Here is an 11,974-nt window from a genome sequence, read left to right as displayed (position 1 = left end):
CAAAGTCTGGGCACCGGCGCCCTCTACTGGCCCCAATAGACACTTGGAAGCTCGCGATTTTCCGGGTAAATTAGTTAGGAATAGTGTGACAGGAATACCAACTGAAATGCTCCCAACCCCCTTGAACCCGGGACTGGAAATTGAGTCTGATCATCCCACGACTGAGCTAAGGAGCACCATTTCCTATTTCAAGTACTTTCTTCCTGTAAGGAAATAGGACAATAGAGCCAAATAGCAGGTGTCAAGGTTAAGGAGTTGGTGGCCCGTGGCCGAGGGTCACCTGAGTACAGAGGGAGTCTTGCAGGGTCACTGGGCCCATAGGGCGCGGGGTGGGACCCTCCGGTGCCAGCTAGCATGGAGCCAGCAGAGTCGCTGAGGACAGGCTTGGACACCGAAATTTGATGAGTTCAGTTTCCCAGTGGTCGCGGCCTCTTGGAGGAACTGGACTCAGGTACACGAATTAATGAAGAGCCAGGGGACAGCGCCGGGGGACAGGGCTGAGTGGGCAGCCAGGGACCAGAAGGAACTCAGGGACCAGGAGCAGCCACTGTCCTGAGCAGCCTCTTTTCACTACCCTGAATCCTGCCTGTTCCCTAAAGCAGAACTTGGAAGGAGAAACCAAGTCCCACTTAAGGAGGGAGTGATAATGGCCGTTACCCCAACTAAACGGGAATGTTCCACCGTGACTTGAATTCTGATCTTTGGACTTAGAGTGTCCAGAGTGCTCACCATGATTGCATGGAACAAGTCCCAGCTTGCCCTAGATTTTCAAACCCTTTTTTTAGCCTCCATCGTGCCCCAGATTTTCTTCCCTGGTAAGTACAGCTATTACTCAAGTATTAGTGAGTCCTCTAACTCGTAAATATATTGTATCTCCCAATTTAGTTAGGCATTCTTTTATCCTTGTTAAATCTTTTGCCATTTGTACATCCGAATATGTTTTTTTGAAGAATCTCACGTTGGTGGGGACCATTTTAACTGGTTTCTTTTGTTTGTTTGGAATTTCCGCAAACTACCAGTGCTAGGGACTCGAACCCGGGTCTCGAGTTTGAGAGGCAGGCACTCTACGTGATGGGCTATATCGCCAGCGGTGGGGACCATTTTAAATAGTATTAATTTTAAAAGTTTGCTTTTTGTTGTATATTGCTAGTTATAGAAATATGTTTGATTTTTATTCATGTACATTGCACCCTGCAATACTGCCAAACCCTCTCATTAATTTTAATACTTTTGGGAGTTTTCCACCCACTTTCTTTGGGATCTTCTCTATGAACAATCTTATCATCTCTGAGAGAAACAGTTTTATCTCTGCCTTTCCCAGTCTGGATGCCTTTTACTTCTTTTTCTGCACTATCTCACTGGTTAAGATTGACAGAGAATGTTGATGTGAGTGGTGGGGGTGACACCTTGCCTGTTACTAATGTGATGGGGAGAGCATTAGGTTTTCAGCAGGAAGTGTGATGGGTGTGATATTAGCTGTCACATTTCGTACATGTCTTTTATCAGTTTGTGGACATTCTCTTCTATTCCTAATATACTGCTTGCATATATATCTATATCTCACCAGTAGATCTTCTCACTGAATTGCCTTTGCACCTTTGTCAATAGTCATTTGGCCAGACTGATGTGGCCCTATATCTGGAGGCTATTCTTTTTGTTATATATGTCTATGTGTTTATCCCTTTGCTCATAGTACAATATCTTGCTAACTGGAGTCTTATAGTAAGACTTAAAATTGGATAGTGTAATACATATTGTCCAATATAGTTTCTGTATTAATTGATATTATTATGTGGTTTTAGTATTTAGACCATCAACATAGTGAATTACAACAATTGATTATTTTACAGTGAGCCAGTCAGGCATCCCTGGGATTAACCCAGGAATTAGGGAAGAGAACTAATAAGATATATAGAGAACTAATAAGATATATAGATAGGAGAGGATGCATTATGAGAATTGACTCACAATTGTGAAGGCCAAGAATTCCCATGACATGCCAGATGTAATTCAGTCTGAGTCCAGAGGTTTAAGAAGCAAGGAAGCTTTCACTGCAAAGATAAAGAGATGATTGTCCCAGTTCCAAAAGACAAAGTGAAGTATTTCTCCCTCCATCTTTTTTGTTTGTTTGTTTTGTGGTGCTGGGGATTGAACCCAGGGACTTGTGCTTGCAAGGCAAGCACTCTACCAACTGAGCTATCTCCCCAAGCTCCTCTCCCTCCATCTTGATTATTAATGTTGTTATTCTTTGCAGTATTGGAGATTGAACCCAGAGCCTTCCACATACTAGACAAGCAATCTGCCCCCGAGGCACATCCCAGCCATTTGTATTTTTTTTTGTGACAGGGTCTCACTGAAGTTCCCAGGCTGGCCTTGAACTTGAGATCCTCCTACCTCTTAGGAAGTGGGATTACAGGTGTACACTATCATGCTCAGTTCTCTATCCTTATTTTTAAATTTTTTTAAATTAAAAAAATATTTCTTTTCAGTTGCAAATGGACACAATACCTTTATTTTATTTATTTATTTATTTTTATGTGGCACTGAGGATTGAACCCAGTGCCTCACACATGCTAGGCAAGTGCTCTACCACTGCCTTACCTTTATTTTTTATGGTCCCATAAAAAATGTGTACCCACATCAGTGAAAATGGATCTTCTTTTCCAGTTCTCTGAGTCAAATACTAATCTTTTCTATTTGCAAGCAGAAATAGTGTCTCATCAGCTATTGGTGTGTGCCTTAAAGCAGTTGAATTCACATTAGAAAAAAATTATCACACCCACTTTATTATATTTCTCATTTTATATCTTGCTGAAATTAAATCATTAATATTTTATTATAAATTTTGTATGTATGTTTATGAGGGTTATTGATCTATAGGTTTTGGGATGTTTTTAATTGTTTTTTTTTTTAGAAGGCAGGGGTCTCTAGTATTATATCAAGGTCATGCTGACTTTACAAAATGAATCATGAAGTATTTGCTCCTTTTCCAATTTCTGAAAAAATTTATGTATCATTTATAATGTTTTTTCTTTAATTGTTAACAATTACCCAGTTAATCAACGTTGACCTAGAGATTACTTTTTATTATTAATACAGTTTTAATAATATATCACTATTCAGGTTGATTTGAGTGAGTTTAGTAGCTTAGGGTTTTCAATAAATGGATCTACACTTCAATTTATATGTGTAGGGTAGTTCATAATGTTATAATAGTCCCATATTATGCTTTTGATATTTTAGGATCTTTAATGATATCCCATTGTCATTCTTTTTTTTTTTTTTGGTTTTGAAATCTCCATTATTTTATTGAAATCTGTCAATTCTAACAGTGTTTTTGTAAAAAAAAAAAGAAAATGGGTGTTCCAACATTAGGTGCATATACAGTTAAAATTGTTATAATTTTTGACATTAATTTCCTGATGACTGTATACCTTTGTCTTCTCTTTTGGTTTCTGTTTTAAATAATATTTTTTTCCATTTTTTTATTAAAAATCATAAATTTACATAGGGCAATGTTGTTTGATTCATTCTGTTATTTTTTCCCTTCCCCCACCCCTCCCACCCCTCCAACCCCTCTTTTCCCTCTATACAGTCCTTCCTTCCTCCATTCTTACCACCCTCCTTATCCCTAACCCTAAACCTAACCCTAGCCCTAATGCTAACCCCTCCTACCCCCCATTATATGTCCTCATCCGCTTATCAGCAAGATCATTCGTCCTTTAGTTTTTTGAGATTGGCTTATCTCACTTAGCATGATATCCTCCAATTTCATCCATTTGCCTGCAAATGCCATAATTTTATCATTCTTCATGGCGGAGTAATATTCCATTGTATATATATGCCACAGTTTCTTTATCCATTCATCAACTGAAGGGCATCTAGGTTGGTTCACACTCTGGCTATGGTGAATTGAGCAGCTATGAACATTGATGTGGCTGTATCTCTGTAGTATGCTGATTTTAAATCCTTTGGGTATAGGCCAAGGAGTGGGATAGCTGGGTCAAATGGTGGTTCCATTCCAAGCTTTCTGAGGAATCTCCATACTGCTTTCCAGAGTGGCTGCACTAATTTGCAATCCCACCAGCAATGTATGAGTGTACCTTTTTCCCCACATCCTCGCCAACACCTATTGTTGCTTCTGTTCTTGATAATCACCATTCTAATTGGGGTGAGATGAAATCTTAGGGTAGTTTTGATTTGCATTTCTCTTATTACTAAACATGTTGAACATTTTTTCATATATCTGTTGATTGCTTGTACATTTTCTTTTTTTTTTTTTTTTACCACGCCAAAGGGAACGTATCCCAATAATTAAACTTTTATTTTAAATTCAGCCAAGTATATTGTTTACTTGTGGTACGATAGTAATAGTGACATACTATTATTTACCATTCATTGTCTAGGCATGTTACATAATTCATCCTCTCAACATATGGAGAGATTGTCATCTGCACCTCTGGAATGACCTGAGTCACCATGCCTATTTCAAAATATTCAGTGTGAAACAAACTTCATAAGCTCTATTGAGCCATTCCCCTCTTCAATACTCTGGATCCATTCATCAGGTACAGAGGTGAACTGTTCATGTCTTCGAAGGAATTCACCCACAAAACAAAAATCCCCAGGAAAGAAGAGAGTTCCCAGCTAAGACAGTCAGTCAGTGAGAAACTGGAGACTCCAGGGGCCACTGTTGAAAAGGCACACAGCTCTGCCCCACCCACACATAGGTCTGGGGAGCAGCATTGTCAGATCTCATTCACATGGACACACATGGATTTCATAGCTTTCTATTGACAGATAAATTTCATAGCTTACTATTGACAAGATAGTGTGACATTATTCCTTGTGGTGACTCAGAATTTCATTCTATTATATCTAATTTTCAAAGGACTTCATGACAGATTCATGAGCCCCATCTAAATAAGCTTCAATATGCCAAATGATCAACAGTTATCCACTGATCCCCTGCTGTATCTGGGTTCTGCTCTGGGCACACACATCACAGGCTGGGAAGCACCATTTGTGGGGCAGGGCTCTTCCCAAGCTCTTAATCCTCCTCCATCTTTCAGTCATTTTCAGTTCCTCCGAGGCTTGTGGCTGCGTCTTTCCAACACACAGTGGTCTCACTCCTGGTCACTGTCCTCAGAGGATGAAGAAATCAGAAGGTCCTCATAGAGGACACTCCTTGGGGTGCACTGACCCAATCCCTCAGTCTCCTTCCAGACCTGCTGGACAGGGACAGCAGATGCACACTTCTCAGAAGGCATGCCTCTGGGAGCCATGCTGAGCCTGGGGCTGAGACATCTCTCATGCCTCCTTGTGGAGTCATTTTCCTTGGGCTCCCCCTGGACATGACTGGATGGTAGATGTTGGAAGATGGCACCATCCTGTACTGGGCTCAGGCCAGGTGAGAAAGGTAGAGGCTGCAGGTCAACACTGGGCCTCAATCTCGGTGTCTTAGTGGTCACCTTGGGTGTTTGTTTGGGTCCAAATCCACTTGTCCTTGGGGGAGCAGGAGTAATCACCTGGGAACTCAGGAAGGAACTGAGTTTTCCTTTCTTGACTTCAGTTCTGGACACACTTTTCAGCAGCCTGGAACTCGACTTTAAATCCCCACCAGGATGTGTGCTGTGTGCCTCATATTCTTGGGCTGCTCCACTATAGCTCAGCTCAGGCCTTTCCTTGTAAGACCATGCAATGCAGAATGATCTTGTGCCAGCTGTCTTCACAGATGGAAGACCCGTGAGAATGGAGCCTGGGGCACATTCCCTCTTGGGTGCTGGGGCAGGCAACAATGGCCTGGCAGGTCTCTCAGGGCTGTTCGAAGAAAAGTCCAGGACTAATCTGGGCTGTTTTTGTTTGACTTTGGTTTGTTTTTTTGTCTAACATTTGATTTCTTCTCCATCAGACATTATACTCTCTTGTCTATCCATTAAAAGTTTCGTTAGAATTTCTGTTTCTAAGATCAAGGGAACAAGTCTTTTCCTACCCAATATGGAGAGTGTAATGGAAAATGCCCCTCTAAAGGGCACTTTGATAGTTTTCACAAGAGTGTATCACATGCCTTGTCTGGATGTATGTTCACAGATGGTGTGTGACCAAACCCTTTGCATGCACACAAAAATTTTGCTAGTCAGTTTGCAAAAAAAAAAAAAAAAAAAAAAGCATAAAATTTCAAAATAAGAAAATATATAGAGGGGCACATTGGTTCACACCTGTACCCCAATGCTTGGGGAGGCTGAGTCAGGAGGACCATAAGTTCAAGACCAGTCTCAGCAACTTAGCCAGGCACTAAGCAACTTAGCAAGATTCTATCTCAAACAAACAAACAAACAAATAAATAAGGGGCTGGGGATGTGGATCAGTGGTTAATCACTCCTGTGTTCAATTCCTGGTAATTCATAAGGGCAGTAGATCTGGCAGTTTCCTTCCAACTCCTGGCCACCTCCTCTGAGAACTTCCTGGAAAGTCTGTGGGTCAGAGCTTTCCTCTGCTTCTCCTCCTGCCTTCGCTGTGGATCCTTCTCTCTCCTCTGCGCTAAATCATGTCTGAGGTGTTTGGGTTTCCGTGCTTTCAGGTTTTCCTTCTCCTTATTTGAGTCTGAGGGCTGGAAGGAAAGGGCCTGGGCCCCGCACTTCACTGGGCACCTGAGGTTGCTCATGGTGTGCCCAAAGGCTCCGCAGTCCTTGCACTTTGCCCTGGGTTCCTCCTTCTCTGGTGGGGGAGCCCACAGTCCCACCCCCTGTTGCTTCTTCAGGTTCTTGTCTTTAGCTCTTTGAGACTGAGGATGTGTGTAATGACCTGACATATGTGTCACAACCCCAGACTTCTGGTCAGTCTTGCTCATTAACTGATTGTTAGATTTCTCTTCCTTATGATCAGCTTGTCTCTGTAAGATTGTGTGGGGCCTGTCCACTAAAGGATGAGAGACTTCACTGGTGACACAGCGGGCTCCTGGGTCCTCTCCTGGCATCAGAGGGAACCTCAGCAGAACTTCCACAGAGGCGACAATCATCCATTTCTCTGTCATCATATCAATATCTCTTTGTGGAATCCCCCTCTGCTTTAAGAACTGCCGCCCCTGTTCCATTGAGAGGGTGTTGGGATCCATCTGTGTTGGTGCTGTCCAAGGGGCTCTGTTTCCCTTTTTGTCTCTCTTCCTGTCTGTGGCCACACAGATATGTGGACAAAGAGCAAACTCCATTCAAGACCGTGGGACTTCCAGGAGAAGAAGAGATGGAATCTGCTTGTACATTTTCTTCTATGAAGTGTCTCTTCATTTCCTTAGCCCATTTGTTGATTGGATTATTTGTATTCTTGGTGTAGAGTTTTTTGAGTTCTTTATAGATTCTGGAAATTAGTGCTCTATCTGAAGTATGAGTGGCAAAGATATTCTCCCACTCTGTAGGCTCTCTCTTCACATTACTGATAGTTTCCTTTGCTGAGAGAAAGCTTTTTAGTTTGAATCTATCCCAGTTGTTGATTCTTGCTTTCATTTCTTGTGCTATGGGAGTCCTGTTAAGGAAGTCTGATCCTAAGCCAACAAGTTGAAGGTTTGGACCTACTTTTTTCTATAAGATGCAGGGTCTCTGCTCTGATTCTGAGGTCCTTGATCCATTTTGAGTTGAGTTTTGTGCAGGGTGAGAGATAGGGGTTTAATTTCATTCTGTTGCATATGGTTTTCCAGTTTTCCCAGCACCATTTGTTGAAGAGGCTATCTTTTCTCCATTGCATATTTTTGGCACCTTTGTCTAGTATGAGAAAATTGTATTCATTTGGGTTTGTGTCCGTGTCCTCTATTCTGTACCATTGATCTACCTGTCTATTTTGGTACCAATACCATGCCGTTTTTGTTACTATTGCTTTGTAATAGAGTTGAAGATCTGGTATTGTGATACCCCCTGCTTTGCTCTTTCTACTGAGGATTGCTTTAGCTATTCTGGGTTTCTTATTCTTCCAGATGAATTTCATAATTGCTTGCTCTATTTCTGTAAGGTACATCATTGGGATTTTAATTGGAATTGCATTGAATCTATATAGCACTTTTGGTAGTATGGCCATTTTGACAATATTAATTCTGCCTATCCAAGAACATGGCAGATCTTTCCATCTTCTAAGGTGTTCTTTAATTTCTTTCTTTAGTGTTCTGTAATTCTCATTGTAGAGGTCTTTCACCTCTTTTGTGAGATTGATTCCCAAGTATTTTATTTTTTTCAATGCTATTGTGAATGGGGTAGTTTTCCTAATTTCTCTTTCTGAAGATTCATCACTTATGTATAAAAATGCTTTGGATTTATGAGCATTGATCTTGTAACCTGCTACTTTACTGAATTCACTTATGAGTTCTAAGAGTTTTCTGGTGGAATTTCCAGGTTCCTCTAAATATATAATCATGTCATCAGCAAACAGGGATAGTTTGAGTTCCTCTTTTCCAATTCGTATCCCTTTAATTTCTTTGGTTTGTCTAATTGCTCTGGCTAGAGTCTCAAGAACAATGTTGAATAGAAGTGGTGAAAGAGGGCATCCCTGCCTTGTTCCAGTTTTTAGGGGGAATGCTTTCAGTTTTTCACCATTTAGAATGATATTGGCCATGGGCTTAGCGTAGATGGCCTTCACAATGTTAAGGAATGATCCCACTACCTCAATTTTTTCTAGTGTTTTGACCATGAAGGGATGCTGTATTTCATCGAATGCTTTTTCTGCATTTATTGAAATAATCATGTGATTCTTAATTTTTAGTCTGTTGATAGGGTGAATGACATTTATTGGTTTCCGGATGTTGAACCAACCTTGCATCCCTGGGATAAAACCCACTTGATCGTGGTGCACTATCTTTTTTTTTTTTTTATACCAAAGAAAATTTCACCTTTATGTGTACATACAAAGTACCAATCAAAATTATATAAAGGAGGTACACATAATTATAAATACTATATGTAATTATAATGCTCTAATAAAAAAATTAATTTTAAAATGTAATCCACCTCAGCTAGGCACAGTGGCACACACCTGTAATCCTAGCAGCTTGTGAGGCTAAGGCCAGAGGATCACAAGTTCAAAGCCAGCCTTAGCAAAAGCTAGGCACTAAGCAACTGGATGAGACCCTGTCTCTAAATAAAATACAAAATAGGGCTGGGGATGTGGCTCAGTGGTCAAGTGCCCCTGAGTTCAATCCCTGGCACCCCTCCTTTCTTCTCAAAGGAGGAGTCCATCTCACCCCTCTCTTAGCCATAAACCATCGTGTCCTCTTGAACCAGTCAACCATGCAGACATTCACACCTTCTAACTAGATCAGCTGGAACGTGAAGATACCAATTACGGAAGACCCAGCTAATGCAGTGCTCCTCCCAGGGACTGGACTTTTTGTTTGTTCACCTCTGTGACTTCAGCTCCCAGGACAGATCTAGGTACAGAGGAAGCATGTGTCAAATACCTGTTGAGTGAACATGCTGACTCAGGGAAGGCTCTCACTGCACAGTCCCTCCACAGCAGTTCCACAGTTTTTGTGAAATTTCTGGTTTCAGTGATTCCCTAGCATTTGTCTGGGAAAAGTGGGACGACGTGTGTGTCCTGCATCCAGTACCAACCCTTTCCCTTCAACCATCTTGTAGGTTTTTTCATTCATAGCAACATTTAAGATGCTGATTTAAAAATTCACTCTACTTATCTCCTCCACTTAAGTGAACTCAGACTCCCTGCACTCATTTAATTGACAAAACAGCAATTGGTACCTATGTGTTTGGGTACTTAACATCACACTGCGCCTCTGTGATAACACAACACTGAGGAAGGATGAGTCTATCACCCTTTCCCAGTCTCAGCATTTTGTCATTGCTCTCAGCATATAATTTTCAGCCATTTAGTTTACTAGAAACTTCTGCTCAACCCTTTCCCAAATAGAATGAATTGAGCCTTTCCCTATGGGTTTTCTGTGACATAAAATAAGACATAATTGATCACTGGAGGCACAACCACATCCACTGCATTGGTGAGGTCTCGTTCCTGTGTGAATCCCATGCTGTCCCCTGAGGGTGTACATCTGGCCACTGGCTGTCCCACAAGGAACAGGTTCCTGTTAGCAAGGAGTCCACTGATGTCCACTGCTGTCTGAGGGGCCACAGAGGGCACCTGCGTAGTCAGCATGCTAACAGGGTTTTTCTCCTGGTGGGCATCACGAGTATGGAATGAGCTGTCTCCCTCTGCAGGGATTTCCACCTTGCCTGAATCTCCTGGTTTTCCCCTTGTGTGTATTCTCTTGTGTTTAACCAGACAAGACATGTACGCAAAAGCCTTCCCACACTCGCTGCAGCCATAGGGCCTCTCTCCCGTGTGAGTTCTTTGATGGACAATGAGCTTTTGCCTTGTGGTGAAAGCTTTCCCACACTCACTGCATTCAAAGGGCTTCTCTCCTGTGTGAATTCTCTGATGCTTGATGAGCCCTGACCTCTGTGAACAGGACTTTCCACATTCGCTGCACACAAAGGGAGTCTTCCCTGTGTGAAATCGCTGATGAGCTGAGGTAGGTCTTCTGAATGAAGCCTTTTCCACATTCACCACATGTGTAAGGCTTCTCACCCGTGTGAATCCGTTGATGAACAATGAGGTTTCCTTTCTGGATGAAACCTTTTCCACATTCACTGCATATATAGGGCTTCTCTCCAGTATGAGTCTTCTGGTGTATGTTGAGCCGTGATTTCTTGAGAAAGGCTTTGCCACACTCAGTGCATCTGTAAGGTTTTTCACCTGTGTGGGTTCTGTGGTGTTCAGTGAGCATGAACTTCCTGGAGAAGGCTTTCCCACACAGATGACATCTATGGGGCTTCTCTCCAGTGTGGATGATCTGGTGATCAGTCAGCCAAGACTTTTTGATGAAGGTTTTCCCACATTCGCTGCATACATGAGGTTTCTCTACTTTTTGAGTTGTCTGAGGCTTGGGACAAGTGAACTGAGTTTTAGTGATGAGTTTTCCACTTGCAGGGAATTTAATTCCAGTATGATGTTGTTCACAAGTAACATGGAGAAAGGATTCCCCATTTCTCGAAATCTCAGCAGAGTTCTTTATTTCACATTGTCTGCTCTGGTCAACCAAAGTTAAGTTTGGTTTCATACTTTTTTTCATGAAAATTAAATATACCAAGGTTTTGCCTTAATAGAAACGGAGCTCTGTGCTGATGAACAGAATTTCCAAAGGCTCTATGTTCATGCCACCATACCATCCTGTTCACCTTGCTTTCATTCTCTAAGGGTTTTGGCAGATGATCATCAATTTTCCAAATTTCTGAACCTTTTGCACCGTGGATTTCACGTTCCACCGTCCATGGTTCTCCTCCTAGCAACTTGGAGAGGGCACCTGGCTTGTTGGCTTGACACCCCACTGACACCAGGTTGCTGTAGTTCTCCAACATCACGTCCCGGTACAGGTCCTTCTGAGCAGGGCCCAGGAGCTGCCACTCCTCCAGGGTGAAGACCACAGCCACATCTTCCGGTGTCAGCAACTCCTGGGACTGGATCATTTTCTTCTGTTCTCAGAAAACAGCTGGCCACTGGAATGCTCTCCCTTGGTGTCTTCAGGACCAGCTCTAAATGCTTATTCAGAAAATTCAGTTTTCAATCAAAGGTGTCCTCAGAAATGCTAACGCTGCAAACTTTGCAATCTCATAACTTCCTCCTTCATGTAATCGTTTTGGTTCTGAGAAGTCAGGACTGTGACCCGGTGAGACCAAGTGAGAACTGCTAGTCAACTGCGATGTGGTGGTCATCTGGCCAGGTCACTAACTGACAAGGCTGTTAGTGAAGCGGGAAGAGTGACGGCCAGGCAGGAGGGCAGCAGAGTCCGCTACCGTGTCAGGAGGCGAGTGCTGAACTTGGCAAACATTTTCTGACTTTATATTATAGAGCTCTACCTCAAGGTTGCACTTCCGCAACCGGCTTCTACTTCAGGACCTTAGCCCAGCGTCCCTCCGCCTATGGC

The 11,974-nt window shown here is 42.4% G+C and overlaps 1 protein-coding gene across 1 annotated transcript; it reads right to left on the bottom strand.

Moving 5' to 3' along the window:
* Window positions 1-9,921: 9,921 nt before the first annotated feature.
* Window positions 9,922-11,516, bottom strand: LOC306664920 (zinc finger protein 350-like; the record flags this gene model as incomplete). The annotated part of the gene is made up of 3 exons (XM_079146063.1): window positions 9,922-10,496; window positions 10,579-10,933; window positions 11,217-11,516. The coding sequence occupies 3 exons, from the start codon at window positions 11,514-11,516 to the stop codon at window positions 9,922-9,924; spliced, it is 1,230 nt and encodes a 409-aa protein (XP_079002189.1).
* Between the last annotated feature and the right edge of the window lie 458 nt (window positions 11,517-11,974).

The sequence above is a fragment of the Sciurus vulgaris genome (genome assembly GCF_902686455.1).
Source record: "Sciurus vulgaris genome assembly, chromosome: 1".
In the NCBI taxonomy this organism is placed as follows: domain Eukaryota; kingdom Metazoa; phylum Chordata; class Mammalia; order Rodentia; family Sciuridae; genus Sciurus; species Sciurus vulgaris.
The sequence above is the reverse complement of the archived record's forward strand: the minus strand, read 5'-3'. Positions and strand labels throughout refer to the sequence as shown.